The following is a 25,429-nucleotide window of genomic DNA, read 5'->3' on the forward strand; positions in this document are numbered from 1 at the left end:
GTAAATGGGGTGGACAAAATATTATTTACACCTCTCGGTATAACACAATACTCTTCAAAAGTAGCACAAACTACAGCCTAAAAATGACCGTAAAGTTCAGTCAGCAACTCCATAAAACTAAACTGAACATTATACTTTCATGAAGACAGCAGCTTGTATTGCAGGGCTACTGGATTAGACTGCATTCATTTCAGCTATGTGTACCTAATAAACTGGCAACTGGGTGTGCATTTAAATGTTGGAGTGAAAAGTATTTTCAAGAGGACATTGCTGATATGTCCAACACAAACTAACAAGTTACAATTTTTAACAAAAATATTTTTCATATTTCTTTGATTCTAAAAGTGATCTTTAGTTTAGATTTTAAATTAGATTTTTAAATACATTTGATTTAATCGTAATTACTGTTTTTACATAAATTAGTCCCATTTAAGGACACGTGACCTTGCACTGAAAAATAGAGTTCGTCAAAGGGGTTTTATTTTGAAAGTACTAACGGAAATCCTGTTTTTTATCATCTCTGGAGTACTTGACATTAGCTGAAATGGGAAGCTAACAGCGGGCGACAACTTTTCTGCCTGCATTTTATTAAAGTCGAGCGACGTACATGTGTAAAGTCATGGAAAATCAAGTGAAGTAGAAAGTTGCGGATTTTATCGACACCACAGGTGCGTGACCTTTCGGTTATATGTGTCGGAAACTAGTTGCTAAGCAGTAACCTCGCTAACGAGCAGGCTAGTCGTTTCCAGAAGTGGTAGGTGACCAACCGTTAGCCTAGCACGAGCCATCTGCTTCGAGCTAACCGTTGGAAACAGTTGGGTGGGACGGACATCTCTGTAGTTAACACGATTAAAATGCATGATTTTCTGATTTTCATATAACATTTTAAATGCTATATCTTAAAGAGTATGGTGTACTTATGTCGTATTCTAAGTAGCATCTTGGTCAAGTGTCTGAGTAGCTTTTACGATATTAAATAACTTCATTCAATTCTCGTGACACTGTTGCTGTAAACACTCATGGTTTGCCCTTCCTGGCACACGAGCCAATTGAATCGCTGAATCATTTGATTGACATAACTCTCATCCAATAGCAACTCCGCAACAAATATGATGGCTCTCTCGGCGGTGTTCGACACTGCGGGCGTCTCTTTCCGGCGCAGTACGCTGGGATGCTGATGCTGAGGACCCTAGCTGATCTGTAGCATCATTGCATCTCAATGTTTCTCGACATGTTGTTTTGTCTGAGATTGCAGCACTGTGTTGACCTCTGTCTGTGCGGCCTACTGTTGTTTTTAGCGGGGCTGCAGCAGGTGGAAGCAGCCGCCGCCGCTGAGATGTCCAACTTGAACTGGAAGCCGTTCATCTACGGAGGGATGGCCTCGATTGTCGCAGAATTCGGTACGTGATGCACCACAACATGCAGACGTTAACCGTCACGTATACTGTTAGCTTTAGACGCTGATATGACATGACAATACATGTTTTATGGAAATGGCCTTTTAAATTCCCAGAATTTGCAGCTTTAGGGATATTTTCCTCCATTGTCTGCTGAGAGATGATAGCACTGGGTTTAAAAGGGCCATTGTGCATCCAGCTGAAATAGAAGAGCTCTTTGGTGCAAATTGCAACTGCAACTGTAGGTGTACCCAATTCACGAAATTTGAGTTTAGTCAGATTTTTGGCACACATCGTCACTGCTTACTTTGTAATTTGTATAATACACAATGGTCTGCTAGTTTTCATATGTGTACACAATCTGTAAATTGGCGTCTCTGGTCTCTGAAGCCATAACCTTAACAGAACCTCCCTTTTCCCAACGGACACAGACTCACCACCGATCTTGATTAACTTGATTAAATTAAGTTGTGACTCTTTTTTCCTAATCGACAGCGTGAGCCAAAATTATTTGGTGTTGTTTTTGATATTATGTTGACTTTTTTTCTTGTGTTGTACAAGATCAGGGAAAGACATATGCCAGTTCTGGTACGTGAATAGGAAACTTGGAAATTATAAATCTATTGTATCATACTATATGACTTGAATACAATGATAATACATGAGAGACAAAAACTGGGGCTACCTGACAGTATGAATTTGTCTATATTCTTAGTATACCTGCAAAATATCCTCCTCTACTCCCCAATCATTGTCATCTCTTAACATTTATTTGACTCCACTGCCTTAATTTTCCTCTTCTTTTTCTTCTTCTCAATGTTATTGTTATTATATTATTATATTTTCAATCCTCAGGGACATTCCCCATCGACCTGACTAAGACACGGCTACAGGTCCAGGGTCAGTCCCAGTATACAGAGGTGCGCTACAGAGGCATGTTCCACGCCCTCTTCAGAATTGGCAAGGAGGAGGGCATCCGGGCGCTCTACTCTGGGTATGGAACTGACTTTTTTTAGGCTCTGGACACACAACGTTATGTTCTATGTATACCCACGATTTGGACACCACAACAGATTTTACCAAGATCTTACCAAGTGCATGCTAGTTTGGAGCAGCCACAGTAGACAGATGTTTTTGTGACTTTCGGTGTCCATGTTCACAACCATTGTGACAATCTTAAATTCATCTAAAAGTTACCGTCACACAGATTTAGCGGGGTTGTCAAAGCGCATTTAAACAAGACAAACATGAAGTCTTATCCCATTGGGAAGGTGTTGTTGACCCTGTTGCTATTACACTTTATTTCAATTGTATTGGTTAATCAAGTAAAATCCCAGCATGCTACTTTTTAATTATTCTGAATTTTCACAGAAAACCACTTCATAATCACAAAAATATTAAAGTGTGATTCACTGAAAATATAAAAATAATGATATGTGTGGTGCTTTTATTTGTGTGGCAATGATTTTGAGTTTTCTATCTGTTTAATGCTAAGTGGAGGTGAATTACTGAAATATTGCTGTTTTGGTAGATCCACATAAACAGATACACCGATCAGCCACAACATTAAAACCACCTGCCTAACATTGTGTAGGTCTCTCTTGTGCCGCCAAAACAGCTCTGACCCGTCATGGCAGGACTCCAAAAGACCTCTGAAGGTGTCCTCTGGTATCTGGTACCAAGACGTTAGCAGCAGATCCTTTAAGTCCTGTAAGTTGTGAAGTGGGGCCTGCATGAATCAGACTTGTTTTTCCAGCATTTCCCATAGATGCTCAATCGGATTGAGATCTTGGGACTTTGGAGGCCAAGGTACCACCTTGAACTCTTTATGTTCCTCAAACCATTTCTGAATAATTTTTGCAGTGTGTCAGGGTTTATTATCCTTCTGAAAGAGACTACTGCCATCAGGGAATACGGTTGCCATGAAGAAGGGGTTTACTTGGTTCACAACAATGTTTAGGTAGGTGGTACGTGTCAAAGTAACATCCACATGAATGTCAGGACCCAAGGTTTCCCAGCAGAACATTGCCCAGAGCATCACACTGCCTCGAACCTGGCCGTTCGCATGATGTAAAAGAAAACGTGGTTTGTAAAATCAGGCAACCTTCTTCCATTGCTCCATGGTCCAGTTCTGATGCGCACGTTCCCATTGTAGGCGCTTTCAGCAGTGGACAGGGGTCAGCATGGTTACTCTGACCAGTCTGCGGCTATGCAGCAAGCTGCGATGCACTGTGTGTTCTGACACGTGTCTGTCATAGCCAGTGTTGTTTTTCCCTTGGACCACTTTTGGTAGGTACTGACCACTGCATACTGGGAACACCCCACAAGACTTGCCGTTTTGAAAATGCTCTGAGCCACTTATCTAGCCATCACAATTTGGCCCTTGTCAAAGTTGTTCAGATTCTTATACCTGCCCATTTTTCCTGCTTCAACACATCAACTTCAGGAACTGACTGTTCCCTTGCTGCCTGATATATCTCACCCTTTGACAGGTGCCACTGTAACAAGATAATCAGTGTTTTTCATTTCCCTTGTGGTTTTGATGTTGTGGCTGATCCGTGTACACAGTTGTGGGTCTTATATCAATTAATGCTGTTCAGTTGATGTGCATTTTTGGTGGGGTTACATAAACAGAGGCTGTGATATAGCATTAATTGCATAATGGTGTTAAATCATTCAGTCAACATGGGTCGTCCCTGCACAATCTATTCTGTAGCAATTTACCAGATAACCCCTGCCTCTGTTTAACACACATCTGCTAAAGAACACCTTAGCTACAGAAAAGAGGGCAGGGGGTTCTCGGAAAATGCTGTAGGATTCCTCAGAATTTAAGCACTAGGACTGACTCTTAGTTCCAGGAAGTGTGAATACAGTCCCGGATCTCTTTGCCGTGCCGTTCCATGGGGAAAGCTTTCCGTCTAACTCAATGTGCCGCTAAGAAAATCTATTTACTTTTCTTTGCAACACAATTGTGAATATGCTCCATGCTGATGGAATGGAGACAGCTTGTGCTCCATTCAATATGCAGTAATATGCTTTGCACACAGAGCTGTTACACTTTGTGGGTGGTTGAAGTGTGATATGGATGAAGCCAGCTGAAGCTTTGAAAGAAGCCCAGTGAGACAGGAAATTTATTCCATTTTGAAACAGGGTAAGAGGGAGCTTCTCTTTGATTTTTAAGCAGTGGCTGTGATTCAAGTTTCAATATTCATTAAGATTCATCTCTGCTTTTAGGCAATATACAGTAAGACTGGTTTTCACACTAGTCAATAAGACTGATTTTGACTCATTTTGCTAATAGGCATCCTAAGTGAGGGAAAGTAAATAATAAGCACTCCCTCTACCTTCAGGGTACCCTTGCTTAACACAGTTAAAGGACAAGTGTGTAAGATTTAGTGGCATCTAGTGGTGAGGTTGCAGATTGCAACCAACTGAATACCCCTCCCCCTCCACTTCCAAGCATGCAGGAAAACCTATGTAGATATAAAGGGCTGATTCTAAGGTAACAAAAACACAATGATTCTTATTTTCATGGGATTATACACTAATTAAAACATATTTAGAAATATTATATTCCATTTCTGCCAAGTCTGTTCCACTGGATGCCGCTAAATCTTACACACTGGTCCTTTAACTCCCAGTGTAAAGATTAATAAACATATTTCACCTCTCCTTCCAGGATTTCTCCCGCCCTGTTGAGACAAGCTTCTTATGGGACAATCAAGATAGGAACCTACAATTCTCTGAAGAGGCTGTTTGTCAGTCGCCCAGAAGGTGGGTGTCACTATTTCTGCCTCTGAGATCCTATCTTCTACTTCTCTGGTCTGTCGTTTACACTCTTTTATTATCAGAGTCTTAAATTCAAGCCTGCATACAGGGAAAGAGACTAGCCTCACAATTCACTGGATTCAGTTCATTAGTGTCACAGAAGCTAGCCGAAAGCATTTCGACAACAAGATATTAGTCTGGAAAAACAGTCACAATTTGTTGAGCTCTGCAGCTGGAAGCCAGGCCAAACAAAGATCAATGGGAAATGGTATGAATGACACTGACATCATGCAGGCTGTATATTAAATTTAGATATTTGCATTGGAGATCTGACCGGCTAAAGGCTGATGCAATCTCCTGCAAAGTAAGTTTGGTCTGTAAGCACTGATGATGATGACGCTAACTCGACCAAAACCGTAGTAAGCCCTCTAGGACCACAGTGAGAGAATCTTTTTACAAGCAGCTTCCCTTTAGAGTAAAAAAATAACCTTAAACTGCCGAAAAGCTGAAAGCCACAGCAAAAGAGTTTGTCAGTACGAGCACCTAAGTTATTTGATCAAATTTACATTCTAGCCAGTTAACTGATGCAATTATCCAGAGTGAAGCGTAATGAGAGATATTTCTTACAAGTAGCCAATACTGCAGTGTTGAAAGTTCAGAGCCTTTGATTGACGACTCTAAAGTGCACTGAAGGTGGAAGTTAAGAAGAGCTCACACTGACAGAGGGACTGATTTGATAAGCTTCCAAAGGAATTAATGAAATCCAAACACGCAAATAAAAGAAATATTTTAAAAATTAATGGCAGTATTGGTATGAAAGTTTAGATAATTATACATGTTACATTATATACATACATAATATGGCTTCATGGAATAAAAATATTATTTTACATTTTATCCTTGGGCACTGTTGCGAATAGAAACAAGTTTGGAGCTACAGACTGACACTCAACAGGCCTCGAGCACAACGCAAACTGAAGTCAACTTACTGTGTGTTTCTGGCTTAATTATTTTAATTAGGTATATCATATTTTTATGCTCCAGATTTGTCATATCCAAGCAAATTCAAGCATTTAGGAGAACAAACCAACTCACCTGAATTCCTATATTTACTAGTTTTACCGTGTATTGAGGAAAAATTTCTAAAAGAAATTCGGACATTACAAGGTAGAATTTATTGTCTCCATATATAATACTCAGTCTACAGGGGGATGAAATTGGGTTCCTTCAGTGTAACAGAGTAACAATAAGAACAGATGCAGTAAAAAACTGCAAAAAATACACAAGCAAAGTGCAAATAGCATTAAATCAAATGCAATTGATGAAAAGTGCCGTCACAAATCTAAGGATGTAATGTATCTTACTAAACAATTTATATATTGTGTATATATATATAAGAAATAAAATTTAAAAACAACCATAATGTAGTTTCTCAGATGTTTCAGCAAATCTTTGTTAGTATGTTTTTCCAAACTTTAAAAATCTCCTTGGCAGGTGAACAAAAAAGTTTATTTCTAACCCTGCTCATATTACACTCTTCTTCTTCAGTCTCATTCTGGCGGTCTCTCATTCCTTTTCCTTCCGTCTGGACTGTAATCATCGTTGGTGCCTTAAACAGCACAAACCCCTTACAGACCCTCTCTCCTGTTTGTTTATGTTGGAGCACTTTGCTTGCATGTCTGGGGTTTTGGTGTCACTCAGTGGGTGGTTGCTTGCATGTCTGGTTGGATGAAAAGGAGTTAAATACCCCGTGTCATAATTATACTCAAGTATGAAGTGTTTGGGCTTGACTGCAATTGTGGTGAATTCAGAAATGTAGAAACGTAGAATTTGCCTCTTGGAATTAATATAGTCGCATAAACTAATTGGACTTAATTTTATCTGTGAAACATTATCAGAATTAGTAAATAATGTGATATAAATGCACAAACACATGACGTGTATGGCAGTTTACCCTGGTGATATTGGTGTTGTGACATTTCTGCTTACCAACAAATCAGAGTTGCAACGGTTAGTTCATTAACTGATTAGTAGATCGACAGGAAATTAATCAGCAACTATTTTGATAATCAATTTTTTTTAAGCAAATATGCCAAAAGTTTGCCAGTTTGAAGTTTCTCATATCTGAAGATTTCATGATTTTCTTTGTCATACATGATAGTAAACTGAATATATTTAAATATCGTTTGGACAAAATAAGACATTTAAAGACTTTTTTTTCTGACAATTTATACACAAACACAAAAATTGGTTTAAGGGGATGTATTATGCTTTTCCTTATTTTCAGACATATATAATGTCAAAATGTCAGATGTTCATGTTAAAAGTAGCCAATGTGTCAAATAACGAGGTAAACGTATGTAGAAGTAATCCCTGTGTGCAAAAAGCAGCAGCTTCAGACTGCTCTGAACTCTAAGTTTCCAACGGTTTTTTCTACTCTCAGTCCGAGCTGACGTCAGCTTGTGACAGATTTCTTTATATGGATATCTGCTACATGCACAGTGTGCACAGAAGGTGGCGGTAATGCATCCTGTCAGCCGAGGTGTTTCCTATCTGTGCAGCCGAATTTAGCAGCTCCTTGACGGACTATTTCTCCCTGACGATCCCGCCGCAGGCTCCACTTAAGTCAAGCTGCCCGTCAGACCCGCTGCTTCTTCCTACTTTAACCTGGCTGGCTGTGCTTCCCTCTGGCCATGCTGCAGCTAATGCTCTGCTAGCCTCTCAGCTAACGTTAGCCCCGGCTCTCTGTGTGGATCCAACCAGAGCACTGTGGCCCGGTTTGTTATTCAAGTTAAAGTGGGAAGAGGCAGCGGGTCTGACGGGCAGCTTGAGTGAAGTGAAGTCTGTGGAGGAAGCACCAGGATTCAGCATTTTTGCTGAAAATAGTTCTTTATGACTCTAGCTGTATGCTTGGGGTCATTGTCATGTCATGAATAAATTTAGGACCGATCAGACACCTCCCTGATGGTGTTGCATAATGGATAAGAATCTAAACATCTAGGGTGCCTAAAACTTTTGCACAGTACTCTAAATAAGGAGTTTTTTTGAACTGTGAATCATGCAAAGCTACTCCAGTGGAGTCCAAAAATAAAAATAGAGCTAAAATGAGCATAATAGGTCCTCTTTAATCAAGAAAAATAATCAGCAGATGGATTGATAATTGATCAATTGATAATGAAATATTTGTTAGCTTCAACCCTATCACAAATATATTTCTTTACACAGCAGTAATACTGAACTGTACCTTTAGTCGTATGGGTGTACACCCCCAACACCCCCTCCAAAAAAGGTTGGATATATTTGGACAATCTGTGTTGACCCTCCTGGAAGCAGAGTGGGTGTGTTAACCTGCCGGCACTAATTTGCAAACTAAATAAGAGGCAAAGAGCTTCCAGGAAGGAAGCAAGTAAGGATGGAAGGGACAGAAAAGCAGGGAAGAGTGGACAGGAAGAGTGAGAGAGTTGCTACGTTCACACTGTAACTGTAAGTTCCATGTTTTCCCCCTCCTATCTGACATAGGTAGGATATTTTATTAACAAACATTACATTTTGTATTTTTTACTGACATGGATATAAATGAATCAAACACCATTTCAGAAGCAAACAACCAGCATGATTGATATTCAGGGAGATGTCTCAAATCAGTCAAGATGTATAGGCATGTTGCATAACTGAAATATGTGCAAAAGTATCTTTTGTAGAGATTAATTGATAAGTGGAGAAAATTAATTGGCAGCTACTCATAATCCATTTATACTTTTTATGCAATAATGCTAAACATTCTCTGGTTTCAGTGTCTCAAATGTGAGGGTTTTCTGCTTTACTTTGCCATGTATCATTGCAAATTGAATATCCTTGGGTTTAGGACTGTTGGTCTAAATGATACCATACAACAACAAAATGATCAATCGTGAAAGTAATCAATAGACTAATTGGCAATGGAAGTAATTGTTGCAGTCCTAAATAAGAGCAGTTAATTGTTGATAATTACCATGTGGTGTTTTGTTTCCATGAATAAGTAGTAGCTATGTAACTGGCAATATGTGGAGATTTTTTAGTTTCTGTGTTGTAAATCACACAACCTTTGTGTGTATACAACATGCACCATAGGGCCAAAACAACTGTCAAGCTGAAGAGGAGACAGGAAAACCTCACATTCACCACATTTGAAAAAGAAAAAACATAGTCAACATACTGAAAGGTTAAGTAGACAGAAATAAACTTGTTGGCATTGGAGACAGGAATCCAAAAATCCTGAAAATGGATCAGTCTTTGTTGTCAGGCCCTCTGAGAGAGCCACTTTAGTTATCAGCGAAATGGGTTTGCGCTACATTTATCAGTGATTGGCTGGCGCCAGCATCTTTCTGTCGCTCACAGAAAATTTGTGGCCTCAGACTCTCTCTCTCTCTTCCTCTATTCCCTCTCTGTCTGCTTTTTTATTTGACATTTCTCTTTTTCCATTGACTGGTTCCTTCTTTATCTGGCATTAACCTTCATGACCTCTTTTCTGAGTTCTTTTTTTTAATTCTTTCTTTAAGACCTTGCTTTTTCCTCTTCTCCCTCCCTTCTTTACCTCTGCTCCTCTCAGGATTTAATGGTCAATTAGTGTACATAAGATATTTATAATAGAATAAAAGGTAGGAAAACAAAATGAAAGATTGGAGTTGTATTTTCTACTTTCTTAAAGGAAAAGTTTTTTCTCTAAAGGAATAGTTCAGTATTTTGGAAAATATGCATATTTGCTTGAGATGGGACAATTGATAGGAATCTCATTTCTGTGTGTTAAATACAGAGCTGGAGCTGGGATGTGGTTAGCCTAGCTTAGCATAAAGGCTAGAAGCAAAGGAAAACAAGTAGCCTGGTTCTGTCCAAACTGAAAAATATTGCTACCAACACTTCTAAGGTTGTCTTAATTACATATGTCTTGTTTAATTAATCTTTACATATTCAATAAAGAGTTATAAAATCAACAACTTCTGATTTTAGGAGAGCTGAATGTTGAATCTCCAGTATTTATTTTAGAAACAACAGTTCATCCATCCACTTAGTACATCTGTGCAGCATCTCCACCTACAGTGCAAGTTGCCAGATACAACAGTGAGAACAGGTTTTGCTTTTGGCACCTTCACTGTGATGACAGGACTTAGGGATGTGGTGCATAGTCAGCATGCCTGGGTGTTATTTCCCAAGACTCACAGCACGCTACTCCCCCTAAAACCACAAATTGCTGTTTTTTACATTTTTCGTTCTCTATGGAGATGCAACACAGTAATAGAGCTGAAACTATTTTGACAATCGATTAATTATTTTAGACAGTTTTTAAAGCACAAAACTCTAAACATTTGCTGGTTTCAGCCTAAGAAACGTGTGGATTTGATACTTTTTTTGTGTAAACTGAATATCTTTTCTTAATTTCTGACATTTTATTGACAAAACAATTAATCGAGAAAATAATCAGCAGATTAATCAATAATGAAAAAAATGTGGTACCTCACTATCATACACTATGGTAGCATCATCATTTCACTTCCAAAGTGAGTTCAGTTCAAATTTAAACAAAAACATACAATTTACAAATTTTGGAAATACACAAAAATACTTAAAACACCGTCATACCCAGGAATTTTGCGAATACCCCTATGTATTCATCCTTTACTATTTATTGATGTAATTGTACAGTACATGTCAAATGAGACCATCTAATTATTTGCTGCTACATTAGTATGATCTTAATCTGAGTATGTAATTGTAATCTGTTTGTACTATAGTCATGAACTATAAAATTTGTATTAAACTCTGATTATATTGGCAGCACAAGTTCTGAACAATACATCAAGTTTTCTTCTGCATCTACAGTAATAAATCAACTTTTTCAAATGTGTCAGCACCAATGAACCAGGGCAAATGTGTTGTTATTCAGTATACTTTCTTAATTATAATAAATCTCAATGCCAGGAGAAAATGGAGGGTTGGAGGGAAGGGAGCAGGGAAGGAGGCTAAACAGGGAATGTTGAGTTTTAGTTACTGAGGCCTGACTTCACTTTTTCAATGTGTGAGTGTGTGTGTCTTTTTTTTTTTGCTAAAATGCAAAGCACTTTTTTCCTGTTAATTGTTTGCCTTTCCACTCTGCATGCCCTCTTCCACAATGGTGCCACTGTGTTTTGAATGCTTGTTTTGATGCAGGCTTGGGTTTTCCCTGTGGTTGTGGTGGGATTCGAATGCCCGTTCTTCTGCCCAAAATATGAGCGGCGCGAGGACTGCCACACTAACTGTTGGTCAGATTGATCAAGGATCACTGTAACTATTGTTCTAAACACAATCCATTATTATTTTGTCTCCTCTTTCTTCTTCTTACTCCACTCTAGACACCACACTGGGTTACTACTAATGCGATCCACCACTTGCTAACACTGACAAACTCCAAGGCTAATTGCTAACAATGGCACTGTACAGAACGTGCAGTCTCTCCAACAGCAATGTCAAATAAATCTCAGTGTTTGTTTTGATCTGCTTGGAGTGCCAGGCAGGTGGGGTTTGACTTATCGTGAGAAATAGACGAGTGCGAGAACATTTCAACTGTTTCTAGTTCCAGCAAGTGTAGCTTTGTGGTCAACTACTTACGTTGATGTATAGTTAACCCCATTCCCCCACTTTCCAAGTAAGTTTAAGCAAATATGGCACAAATTAGACATAATGATTTCTTGGTGATACCTAATCAACAGAAATCTTTTCTGAAAAGTTGATTTACACTTGTTTGTAAGATGCCTTTTTGTCTTTTCTAACTTTCTCTTATCGTTAGTATGTTCATAGCTCATAGCTTTCTTAATCAGAAGTTTTATCTCTTAACGTGTTATTTTCAACACACTCTAGTTCGTGTCTAGTTTGGGTCAGAGCAGACTGTGTTTTTAAAAAATGATCTCATTATATTTTTTCTAAATAAAAAGATCCAAAAAGTATATATCAGCCATGACCAAATATTTGGTAAAGTGAAACTACGGGCAGACCTGTATTAGACTAGATTAGAAAGGGTTTTTAAAGATTCTTACCTGTGTGTAGTTACAAGTGCAGAACATGTTGAGTCCTGTTCTTGTAATTCAGAAGCTCTGTAATTACACTGTAATTACACTATAATTTACAGTGAGCTTTTTATCACAAAATAAATATTTAGGTGAGGCTTTCCTTGCTATTTCTAGTCATTAGCAAGAAGATAAGAAGCCATTTTTAATCATTATAAAGTAGCTTACAGCCCTCCAGAAACATCAGGTCTGTTGCCTTTATCAAGTATTGTATTGAATAATGACACAAATGTTTTGTCCCAAACAAGATCAACTAGTGTATTCAAATTGACACAATTTCAAAAAGTGGAGAGCATGCATGATTAACGTTATGATTTATGGGAATAACATACATCCCTCTAGACATCTATACATAGTAAAGTATAGGCTGTTCTTTATGGCATTGCATTTGTGTGTTTTTGTTTGCTTTTTGTCGCAAGTGTTAATTAACAGCATTTCTCGTCTCTTTCCTGCTGACAGACGAGACCATGGTCATCAACGTCTTCTGTGGCGTCGTGTCTGGAGTCCTGTCCTCCTCCCTGGCCAATCCCACGGACGTCCTCAAGGTGATTCTTGATGCCAGAGGACTTGGCTAAGATTAAAGCAGAGCATAGTTAGTGCTTATTGAAATAGTGGATATACACCAGCTGTTCCTACTTGAACAAAGTAGTAATTCAAAAGTCTAAAACATGCACTGAAATTTCATATTCGCTTCCGATTTTAACAATTATTTGAATTCTTAAATTATTTTTCAGTAATTTCTTACTCTAAAGGCTTAACGTTTCCCTGATTGTCCTAAATACAGAACATGTGCTGTGGGGCTAGAATAATAATTCAACTTCTTGTTTATTGTTCAGTGTAAATGGTTGGATTTACATTAAGATTGTGTTGAAATAATCAATCAATTAACAGAAAAATACTCATTGATTATCTTGGTAATCAATTCATTATTTCAAGTCATTTATCAAGTAAGAATAAAGAACATTTGCCGATCTTCTCAAACATGAAGACTGTTGGCAATTTGAAGACCTAGTTTTGGCTCTGGTAACTTGTAACGGACATTTCATATAATTTATCAGTTAAACAAATGATTAGTTAATTAATAAAAAAATAAAAAGAATATAAAAGTTAGTTCCTGCCTTAATTTATACTCCACTAGGTATATGAGTGATTGGCAGTTTAATGATCGAACCCTGTCGATGACACTGATAAGATATCTGATGTAACGAAGCTACAGTATAGAGCCAAGAAAATAATATCAGGCTTCATATAGCAACACTAATCAGATCTACACTTACTTGCACTGGATGATTTACTCATCTCAACATTAACAGTAGAGTCACAGGATGACCACTCTGATTTAAATGGCCTATCAGCATTGAAATGATTTGTGTAGATATCCCATATTAAATAGTCACATGTCTTAATGATACTTTGACTGAAGTACTGCGTTGGGAATTAGAGGAGAAAATGTTTTATTTGACCAGGTTTTTTGTTTGTGATAGAAAAATCTGTACCTTGCATTGTGTACCATGTATGGTTATATATTAGACGGCAGGGTCTCACGGGTAACAGCAGGACAAAGTCATATGGATGTCATGTGGAAGGGAGAGCTCTGTAAACCTTTGTCTAGGTCTGGTGAGAATCTGTTAACAACTAAAGGTGCCTCCCAAGGCCATCAATAACAGAATTCTCCACGGAGACTCTGCACACTCTCTGTGTCTGTAACATGTAATCTGTTTGAATTAAAGAGACGCTTGACTTCAACCAACCTCAGTCTATTGATAATTTATCTATCAGTTTGTATGTCTCTTTGTTTCAGATCAGAATGCAGGCGCAGGGCAGTCTGCTCCAAGGCAGCATGATGTCCAACTTCATCAACATCTACCAGACAGAGGGCACCAGAGGGCTGTGGAGAGTGAGTGCTGGATTACTGTGTATAGGGATGTGTATGTATGTGCATTAGCCACAGTATGCAGTAAGATTAAGATATTAAAAGTTCCTTTAAGTGCAGCGTACTACAACCACCTCTACCGATAAAGCAGCAAAACCAAACTATGGACGAGTATTTTCCTGGTGTAAACAGTCACGGCAGTGTCATCAGAGACAGTATACAGTCATTACAGGGAGAGCAAACAGGATGGTTAATTATTAAAGAATCAAGGAAAGGTCAGTGCTCATGACATTTGATTATTTGATTATGATAATTGATTAAAGGCCACTGGCCCTAATTTTATTTTTAATTTTAGGGACGTTTGAGACTCCATTGTTCCCAGACCGAATCATAAGTTGAATCATTGCCAAAGCGCAAAGGTCGTTAATGACGTCATTGTGGGAGGAGCCTACAAGGACGACTTAGCAACAATGGTAGAAAATTTTCTGAATTTGGTTAAGAACGAGGTAGAGCCTAGAAACAGGTTATGAGAGGTACATCAGATGATGTTTTGTGGTTTTGCATTAGGTTTTTCATCCTGAGATCGAAGCCTCGGTTTGCTTTGTGTTGCACGTGATACACAGTAAACCAGTTCACGTTGAACTCTGCCAGTTTCAAGTGTATCTCTTTGAGTCTGAACTTTAATTGAATCTCGAGACTTATATGTTATGGGAGACCTGAAGATCTATTGGCCCATCTGAAGATTTTCCACCACAAAACCAAGCAGATCTTTAAGGGATACTCCAACATTTTGTGTACTCACGTTTGTTTGATGTCTTTCCAAGAGTAATGCATTCAGTACACAGATTAGTGCAGGACGTGTTTGATCTAGCTTAGCTTGAATCAGAGGGAAACAAAGGCACCAACTGCTCCAAAGTTGTCTCATTTACATGTCTTATCTTTTTATCTAGTATAGGGCTGCAACTAAGGCTTATTTTCATTATCGATTCATGTACCTGTGATTTTTTCTTTATGTATTTTGTGTATAAAATGTCAATAAATTATTTGACTAATAGACTAATCAACTAGTAATTGCAGCTCTAATCTAGTAATATGAGTTTGTTGAATGTCAAATCGAATCTGTCCACTGAGTTGTACTGTAATAGTGTTAAAATGAGACTTATTTTCCTCATCCTCCTCTTCCTCAGGGTGTCATTCCCACAGCACAGCGAGCAGCCATTGTCGTCGGGGTAGAACTTCCTGTCTATGACATAACGAAGAAGCACCTCCTTCGCTCTGGTGTCATGGGAGACACCATTTTGACACATTTCATGTAAGTTTATTTATTCTTAAACTCTCTTTTTAAAGTCAGGGGTGGTGATCCTTTATGATCACATTTCCTAAAACACTTTCAGTACCCTACTTTAGAAATTAACACTGGTCTGTAAAAACATATACTCTATAGTTTCTGAGTGTGTTTCACTCCAAATTCAAAAGGCTCATGTTTGAATTTGGAGTGAAACTCCTCAGCTTCGGACTCGTCCGTTAATCTCCTTCCATGTCGGATGTGTTTACAGTTCAAGTTTCACGTGTGGCTTGGCGGGGGCGCTGGCTTCCAACCCCGTAGATGTGGTTCGAACCCGTATGATGAACCAGCGAGTTTTGTCAGGAGGCCCCTTGTACAAAGGGACACTGGACGGCGTGATGCAGACGTGGAAGAACGAGGGCTTCTTCGCTCTCTATAAGGGATTCTGGCCTAACTGGCTGCGACTGGGGCCTTGGAACATCATCGTATCCTTTAATATGTACAGGACTCCTTCACAGGTGGGGAAAAACACGGAAATCAGATTTCTGATCATTTCTAGGTCTCGGAAAGATTCAGGAATTCTGGAAAGAAACTTGAATAAGATTTTAAATGTTTGATCCAGATATTTTTGTCTTTTCTCTATTGTTATCCATAACATGTGGAAGTCAAATAATACTAATAATAGTGTTCATAATCAGGTATTTCTTTGTGAGCTCTTTGTGAAATAGAACATGAATATACACATTAATAGCATCAAAGTGTTGCTTGATCTGTTGTCATTCACTGGAATTTGATTTCCCCACATGGGTCCCTGTAACACTGATGATGCAAGATGACAGTCATCAAAACTGTCCAATCAGTGAGTTACCCGTCTGTATAACCTCATGTTTACTCCTCTTGCTCTGTTTTGTAAAAAGTGTGTGAACTCAAATTGGACCAAGACTAAAAGGCAACAATGTATCATTTTTTCCTTTGAACCAGAACAAATGAACCGAACTACAGGTTTGAAAACACAACATAGAATAATTTGGACCTGGCCTGACTTCTGTGTATCCCTGTTAATCTAAAACCACATATTTAAAAGTAAAATGAAGGTGAATGCTCTGAAAATGTGCGTCAGCTGATAAAACTGTGCACACATTTATATTAAGCCCGGTAGGAAAGGCATCTGCTCATATTTCAGAGCCTGTTGATCCGACGAGCAGCTACCACCTGTTCTTAAATTAATCATGAAATTTTTCCTTAACACAATTCTCAGTTCTTCATCACCTTCGAGCAGCTGAAGAAGCTCCCGTTTTAACGCGAGCGAGGAAGCGGGACTGCACAGATCTGCCAGACTGTGTCGGGCATAAGTGGGGTGTGAAGCACGGCAGCACCTGGAGTTTTGGCACCAGTATATTCACACTCCCTACCATACCCTACCATACCAATGATACAATACAGTATCAGTCACCTGCCCATGCTTATCCAAATCTTTTTTTTTTTTTTGCAACATGTTTTATTTATGGTCACTGATTCTGTTCAACCACCTTTGACTCTCCCCAGGCAGCTAAATGTTTGGTTGTAGCAGAAAACTGGAAGTTTGGATGAATTAGGTTTATGTCCTTTAGCAGGTGTGACAGGTGGAGTTTTCCACTGTGAATTGAATGAGTGGAATCTGAACTTAAAAGATAAACAGAGAAGAGAAGAAACTTGTGATTGTATTATCAGGATTCCTACACAGATCTGGAAAAACATGGGGGAAAATTATTTATTAATAGGGCTGGAAAAATATAAATGGAAAAGCTGTTTTTTTTTGTGTGTGGGAACCCTGTCTTTTAAGCACATAGACATTGCATGAAAAGTGTCGGGAAAGCTATTACTGTAGATTTAACTGTTGAATGTTGAGGCTGTTACAGGTAGTTAATGTGCAGAGATAAGACTGGACAGGAATAATGCTCAACAGCACTCCACATGAATTATTGAAAATAAAATTCAGCGATATGTTGTGATCTTTGGTTTAGTAAAGTGTCAAAAAAAAAAAAAAAGGTGCCACAAAGCCTCTGAAATTTCACAAAGCAGTTTCGATCTCAAAGTGGGTCAGTTGCCAGAAAATCATTCAACACATGAAGTTTCTGTATAAATTTACAACTGAAGAAAAAAATGTTTTTCCTTTTTTTTTAAATTTATTTATCATTTGTTAGGATCAGATATGATCCACTGAAGTTTTACTTGAAACAACCAGAGATCAGAACCAAAGCCTCTTAATAAGAGAGCGCAACCAAAACCAAAATATTCAATCCAGATCAATAAATCCTAACGACGGTGTTTTTTTGGTTTATTTTTCCGTTTTGTTTGCCTCCAGTCTGCTGCAGCATTAGGAAATAGAGTAAAGAGACTACATATTGTAAATGGCTGTACAGACTCATTCACACATAGAGGTGGATGTACTATTTTATCGCAGGCATGTCCGGCTCTACGTATGATGCCTTGTTCCGCTATTTTTAATGTTGTGCACCTGGTTTGAGGTCAAGTCATGGCATGAATAGAAAACAGGCAGCTGGTGTGGATAAAAAGAGGGAAAAGTGGGCCAAAATGTGTTTCTACCAAACTTGGTTTTGTTTGCAGCTTCTTTTAGTCCTTTATAAATATTGATTTTTACAGGAGAAAATCTTTGCTGGAAAGTATTTGAAAGTTTGTGTAGTTAGAATACATGACCTGTTTGGGACTGAGAACAACAAATTGATATTGCTGAATCATAACTCCACCCATGTAAAAACAAACAAACAAACAAACAAAAACAGACTGAATGCATTTGTTATCTTTAATTCTTCATGGGAATCTGTAAATGATATCGCGGCAGTAATCTTTAGAAATTCTAGGAATTATTTACAAATATTTATTTTCCCTTGTTTGACTTGCACAGTACAGTAGTACAGCTTCTTTTATGTCAAATATTTTATTTTTCATTTATAGTACTTTAGATTTGTTTTACAAGTTGAAGATATTCCTTTTTTTTTTTTGTCAACACCACTTTTTTTTTTTTTTAGGCGGTTGGCCAAAACTTTTCCATCCTCAATCAGATGGATATCCCAAAATGATCTTGCGATTGAGAAGAGGAGTCTCTCCTCTGTTGTAATGATGCAAACGTGCTGGATTCTATAACTGATGTACATTATAGATATTTTATGATGTATAGCTTGAACAGCACTGACAACCTGCACTTCTACGTACACTGCTGTAGGCAACGTTTCTGTCTTGGCTCACCTTTAAAGGTCATATTTCATCCATACTTGTGTACAATCCCCTGCTTACTCGCTACATTCCCCCATAGTGCTTTCACATACATGTAGGTATATTTTTGTGATTTTGTGAATCAAGTTTTTCCCTCTGGCTTCCTCGTGCTTTTGATGAAAAACACACGTATGGTGTCCTTTTGCCTTGAAATGAATCAGTGGTCATTGCAGCTGCAGAAATCTCACAAATGGCCTTTTATTCCATTGATCCTGCCGAATCCAAAATGAAACCCATAATCTGTCCTTATATAAACGCTATCTCTAATATCCAAGTTGAAAAGGGGAGTAAAATGTGTATTTCCAAGTTATTTTTTTCTTCTCCTTGAGCTAGAACTTTGGTTTCTTCAATCTTTGCATTTTTAAGTGTACTTCATTTTAACATTTTCAGCGTGAATGTGCAGAATATACTCAAAACACAGTTAGAATACAGTGTGCGCTTTGAGTCGAGCTGGTTTTAGAGGTCTCTTTAGGTTTTGAGTGTTGGACTCCTGTTGTTGGAACATGTGTGTGTGTGTGTGTCTGGCGTTCCCGGTGTGCTTCTGCCTTTTTTTTTTTTAATGAGCTTTGTGTGAAGATATTTGAACACAGCCCCTGGAGTCCTGGGAGAGATGCACTGTTACAGCCTTATATTAATAATCTGTGATAATGTTGCACCTCTGCCGATACCGATGCCTCATTATCATACCGAGTGTGAGATATATTTTTCTTTAGTTAAAGTCTACAGGTTGTGATACAGTTCTCGGGTTCATATTTCAGTTACATTTCAGTGCATTTGTGAAGAGATGTGTTCAGTTACCTCAGCAGTCGTGCGTTCCTGAGCCATTTAAACTATCTGCTGACAGTGATGCACAGTACTTGTGTACAGAAAAGCATCGCAATATCAACCACTGTGATACACAATTCATCTTTTAACACATTTACCTTCCTCTGAACTGTGCGTCGAGGGATTCTGATCAGGTTTTTTTTTTTTTTTTTTTTTGGAGTTTAAGCTTGTCGAGTGACCACAGATCGTCAGCAAAGAGTCCGCTGAGTTTCAAGTGATTTGATCACAATCTGAGTGTCGTGGGGTTAATTTTAGGAATATGTCCCCGGCTCAGGCTGAGGTCAGAGGTCAGATGGAGCTTAATTTTAGAATTTTTGGAAGAAAACAGATTTAACCAGTTTTGTGTTGGTTTTAGTTTTGAAGTGATCAGTCGACAAAAATAATCCACCAATAACATTCTCTGGTTCCAGCTTCTCACTTATCTGTGATTCATATCATAGGAAATTGAATATCTTTGAGTTTATATTGTTACGTAAGTCCGACAAAACAAACACTCGTCTTTGGGCTCTGGGAAATTCTGATGAGGCGTTTTCTGACATTTTATAGATAAATTATTGATTGATTTTATCCAAAAATCCACACAGGATCCACATTAGGATGGAGGTTATTGAACATTTAGTTTTTGTCTGACTACTTGTTCGTCAACACCGTGTTGACGTGTTACAGTAGTATCACAACATGTTTTAAAGGAATAAAAAGTGAGATACACAGAGTTTTTTTTTATACTAACCAACCAACTTTGTGCGCTCGTTTGCACATTGTAGTGAATGTAATCGCTGTTGTGATACTCGGCCTGGTAAATGATGATAAGACTGAGCTTCTGTCATGTTTATATTTATGGAAACATTTCAAGTGTACAACAAAGTTAAGGCAGGAAGATCAGCACAGGAAGTGGCAGCAGTACATTTTTTTAAGGTGTCCGGTCACCCAAATTATTTACCTCTAATGCTATTTTTAGTTGTTTTGGTAAACTGACCCTTTAAAGTACTGAAAAATCATGTTCATGGAATTATGATCAATCATGTTCTTTAGAAGAAAGTGTTGTTTTCAGCTGCTCCTCTGCAAAGACATGTCTGTTCACATCATAGCGTGGTGTCTCCCATTTCTGTTTAATGTTACATGAACTGTCCAGCCTTTTTTAAAAACGTCCAAAAGATCTCTGTTTCTTCTCGTCACTGATCGTCCCGTAGTTTAACTTTGATTTGTTTGACTTTGACTGTGATTGTGTTTGTGTTGTAAAAGTTTTCATGCCAGCAAAAATGATTTTAGAACCATATTTGGGATTTGTTCATGTTTTTAAGCTTATGCAAAGTTTTATCTATTTTCTAATTATCTGAATTATTTCATGTTGACCTGTTTTGACTTTAGAATGATTCATCTACAGTATTTATTTGACTCTGTTCAGTGAACCAGAATGCGCTTTGGCTGATGCTGCTTTCCATTGCTGCTTGAATTGGGGGGGGGAAAAAAGAAAAAAAACCCCAAACATTTCATGCTCATGCTTGCATGCTTTTTTTTTTTTTTTTTTTGTAAACAGTAGTAAGTTTGTGTTTTCATTTGAACTGTTACCAAGTGCTCTGAGTAAGCTACATTAAAACAACTCCACTTATTTGCCTGGTAATTAATTCCCTTCACCAGCATTTTATGTTCATGATGAACAACTTGAGCTCCGTGTGAACAGCAGGCAGCAGAAAACAATCTGAAATAAAGGGAAATGTTTATGAAAACTTAAAATTACAAACTTAACATTTATTTATGTGGCTACAGTTTCTGAAACGGTATCTTGGCGAACAACAGCCGACTGTGGTGATTTGTCGTCACTGTGAGGAAACGCTGCACAGAATTACTGGGTGGTCAAATAAACTGTCGTCCCACTAAAGCTACAGATTCTAGTTTTTGATTCTGTGTGGATTAAACAAACATTCGTCAGGTTTAGAGGTGTTTGTTAGCATATTTTTAAACTTTGGACAGAATCAGGCTAGCTGTTTCCCCCTACTTGCAGTCATTATGCTAAGCTAAGCTAACAAGCAGCTGGTTGTAGGTTCATACTTAATGCACAGACAGGAAAGTGAAATTGATTTTCTCATCTGACTCTTTGCAAATAAGCAAATAAGTGTTTCCTAAAATGTCTCAACTGTTCCTATAATGACTTTAATACCTGCATTTCCTCCATTTTGCAAGAAGGAACCTGCAGCCTAATTTCAGCAGAAACTTGAGAGTTTAAATTAGTTTTGTCTTCATCCCTTCTCGTTAATTTTCCTGAGTCACACTCCAGCTGTGTGTAAAAATGCATCGGCAGCTAAATAAAAATCTTAACTCAAGGTCCACTTACTAGCTTTTTCTGGAGCAACAGCATCTTACTGTCTTCATCAGTGGAGGGAGTTTGCTCAGTTGCATGGAACTTCAGTCAGGTGATAACAGGTGTCCTGTTTTAAGGGTAAACTGAGAGCTGCAACATTTAGTTGATAAGTTGATTGACATAATTAACGACTAGTTTGGTCATTTTTAAGCAAAATATACCAAATATTTGATGGTTCCAGGTTCTCAAATGTACTCAAATGTAAGAATAAGTTGCATTTCTGAGTTTTCCATTACAGTGAAGTATATATTTTGGGGTTTGGGACTGTTAGTTGGACAGAACACAACACTTTAAGATGTTAACAATTAATCAGTTAATCAAGAAAATAATCAGCAGAGTAATCGATAAGATCTTGAGGTGTTGAATAGTTTGTAAGTGCTGAGTCCTTGTTTGAAAATTCTATGCAACTGAGGAACTAAATTTGCTGATGAAGACTGAGATTCAGTTGAAAGCTCCAACAGCTTTTGACCTTGAGTTAAGATTATTTTGTCAAAGTCGTGGCTTTGACTAGTAGTTTTAACACCACTAGTCTGAATCAAAGAGCGTCACAGTGTTTCATGAACTCTGACTCACGTTATCCTCACACTCCAAAAAATAAATAGATCTTTTGTGACTGTGTAGCGCTTCATGAGAGAATGTGTTTGATAGAAAGAACATAAAATAGTTCCCTCCTGACGACCCCAAAGAACCACGGCAATTTTTTTTTCTTTTTTACCATTTTGTGCCATGTGAGTGTTTTTTTCTTTTTTTAAAGGTTCCCTCTTAAAACCTTTCATTCAATGGACTTTACGGTATATTGTTGGTTTTATTTTGAAATGTTCTTATATTGCTTTACCTCAAAAGGAGTTTAAAATTGGCCTGATTTTTCACAATCCAAACTCACTTTCCCCACAGACATGCAGTCTGTTTTTTATCCTAGCTAAAGCACCTTCCCCCTTTCTCATGTTGAACAAAACAAAAACACTGTTACATTGATTAAATTAAGATATTCGTGATTAGTTAATTATTGGATTTTGGTGGGTTAGCATCATTTGTCCTGATCAAACAGCCTGAAAACCTGCAGGGAACTTTCTTGAGATATTTTATTGGTTTAATTCTTCATTTAAAGGCCAGATGTACAGTGCACCCGCTACTAAACTGATGTAGGTTTCTAAAGAAAGAGTTGAGAGGTTTTGTGTCCCACCTCTATTTAAATGCTGTCTGAGGCATCAGTCAAAATGTTTCAGATTTTAAAATACTTTGTGGAAATTGTTATTAACTGACAAATCTGCAGTCTGACAGGAGATGAAAATCTATAAATATTTTTGTAAATTTTCTCTTCACTTCCACTGATCATTTGCACTTTGGTGTCCGTTCAGCTTGTATTATTGCTGTCTATAACCTTTTTCGCTTGTTCACTCGATGAATTTCTATGGTGGAAGTTTTAAGTGGAGAGTACTTTTTTATTTTTTTCTTTGACAGAATGGGTTTGGCTTTATATACTGTTGTAAATTCAACGTACACTCAAATAAAATATATCCCGTGATTGTTTCTGTATCTGTTTCTTTCTTATTGCTTGCTCAGTTAAATTGTCACCTTTATTTTACAGGTGGCTTCTTTTTATGTTGATTTCCTGAAAATTTGCAGGTATTTAACAGTTATTTTTAGAGAAAGGGTGGTGCAATTTGCAAGAAATGATAAGAAAAAATGGAAAAAAGTGTTAAGTTGGTTTAGTTGGTACAGTATGTCTGTCAATATGTTGACAGGGTAGAAAAAGGTAGAAGCAAGGTGGGAAAAATGACAAAAAACTGTTTGTTTTTTTAAATCTAAGCATTCAGAGCAGGTTGAAGGTTCTTAGCTAGCATGAGGCTGGTATTGCCATCATTCTGTTTGTCTCCTTCTGGGGGCGAAGAGTTGGACATACAGGCCCTGAAGGGTTTCACAATAGCTCCGCCCAAACAAGAGAAGAACCTGACAATGGCACTTTTCTTTTTTTTGTTGTTCGGAGAGGGTACAATCAGGTGATCCCTCAGGGTTGTGGTAACAAAATCGTCAGTGGTGGGATCCTGTGACGTCATGGCTTGCAGAAGCACCTCTGCAGAGCCAAAATGCTGACACAGGTCTTTTAACACAGCCTTGTAGATCTTCTCAACACTCTGAGGGTTGGAGCTCACAGCAATTTCATTGGCATGGATTTTTCCCAATGCCTTATCTCTCAGATTCCGGATGACCCTATTAAAAACCGTCTGGGGCAGTGATGTCCGGGCCCTCTTTGTAGTACGCAATAGCAACTCGACAAGCACCAGGATGAGCAGCTGGTGCTTTGTGTCATCATATGTAACTGGTTGAAGACTACCAGTGTCAGAAGAAACAGCTATTGCATCTGTGGATCCATCAACCTGATCTTCATGCAGTGAGGCCGGACTGACAGAACTCTCTGCAGGAGTTGGTTGAGAAGTTGCTGTTTTTTGACAGACTGGTCCACTGTTGATAGTTTCAGCTGATTCCTGGCTGAGCGAGTCCTCAGATTGGTCATCATCTGAGTCCTGTGTATCTGTTTGGTAAGATCTCTGCTCTGTATCAGTCGTTAGCTCACTGTCATCGTCATATGTTGAAATATCTGCATGATTCCCACTGCGTTCGGAGACATCAGTGCTGTCAGTGGACACCCAGTCATCTGAATCCTCACACCAGGATCCTACAATTGGACGCACACATTTAGGAATCTCCGTCATTATATCCATGACTTCTTTGTTTGAAGTACAATAGGTGATTACGCAGTTTTCCTGCTCTATGACCATACGCAGCGGCCTTTTTTTCCCGTTGTCACGTATGGCTGGAGTGGTGTTGGGCCTTTCCAAGTCTGTGGACAACGGTGTGCACTGGCAGCTCTGTTGGTACATGCATCTTAGCATCTGAGTGACCAAAGCAATCATGGTATGAAGAGTTGTGTAACAGATGCAATTACAATCAAAAGTCTTGGGTTGCAGAGACCAATTGAAGAGGTCCATTACCACAGCTATCTGAGAGTTTATGCCTCTCGTCACCTCTCTTGCGACTAGCTGGATGAACTTGTCTAAGCTCTCGCAGTGAACACTTGTAGGTAAGCTTAAACCATTGCAGACACACTGTGGGAGGATGTTTTTCAGGTTAGCGAGGACATCACTCCCATCTACACCAAAGAAACAATGTCGAGGGTACAGATACTGTTGTAACCGGAGGGATTTCCTGTGCCAGTCTGATATGACGGGCTTAATAGCCTTCAGGATAAACGAGGAAGTCAAATTAACAATGTGCTGACACATGTCCACCATCAAATTCGTGCTGTCGATGTTGAGGTTGCCAGATTCCACCGCGCTCCAATGCCTTTTCAACAAACCTCTTATATACGGGCTAATCCATACGTCGCATCCCCTGAATGAAGGGAATTTCACAAAAGCGGTCAGTAAGAGTTGCGATGGATCCATGATAGTTGTAGGCTTCCTCTTAGTTTGTGATGTTTGTTGTCCGCTGTCTAATACAGAAACGTAAACACATCAGCTTTAAGTCCATGCAGTATTGCTTTTGGGTTGTTGGGATAAAATTCTAAAGCTG

The 25,429-nt window shown here is 38.4% G+C and overlaps 2 protein-coding genes across 4 annotated transcripts; one reads left to right on the plus strand and one right to left on the minus strand.

Annotated features, from left to right (window-relative positions):
- Positions 1-494: 494 nt before the first annotated feature.
- On the plus strand, positions 495-20,956 carry slc25a14 (solute carrier family 25 member 14). 2 transcript variants are annotated; one of them, XM_042431014.1, is made up of 9 exons: positions 495-668; positions 1,299-1,400; positions 2,253-2,391; positions 5,077-5,171; positions 12,701-12,786; positions 14,043-14,138; positions 15,302-15,426; positions 15,671-15,884; positions 16,658-20,956. In XM_042431014.1, the coding sequence occupies exons 2-9, from the start codon at positions 1,337-1,339 to the stop codon at positions 16,697-16,699; spliced, it is 861 nt and encodes a 286-aa protein (XP_042286948.1). In that variant the 5' UTR covers positions 495-668; positions 1,299-1,336; the 3' UTR covers positions 16,700-20,956. The 2 variants fall into 2 exon arrangements, with proteins under 2 accessions (XP_042286948.1, XP_042286947.1); XM_042431013.1 differs by lacking the exon at positions 495-668 and having other exon boundaries at positions 691-1,400.
- On the minus strand, positions 16,874-25,429 carry LOC121910056. Of its 2 annotated transcripts, none has more exons than XM_042431012.1 (2): positions 25,215-25,429; positions 16,874-24,533 (listed from the first exon to the last, which is right to left on the minus strand). In XM_042431012.1, the coding sequence occupies exons 1-2, from the start codon at positions 25,300-25,302 to the stop codon at positions 23,662-23,664; spliced, it is 960 nt and encodes a 319-aa protein (XP_042286946.1). In that variant the 5' UTR covers positions 25,303-25,429; the 3' UTR covers positions 16,874-23,661. The 2 variants fall into 2 exon arrangements, with proteins under 2 accessions (XP_042286946.1, XP_042286945.1); XM_042431011.1 differs by having other exon boundaries at positions 24,639-25,429.

The sequence above is a fragment of the Thunnus maccoyii genome, chromosome 13, assembly GCF_910596095.1.
Source record: "Thunnus maccoyii chromosome 13, fThuMac1.1, whole genome shotgun sequence".
Taxonomy (NCBI): Eukaryota; Metazoa; Chordata; class Actinopteri; order Scombriformes; family Scombridae; genus Thunnus; species Thunnus maccoyii.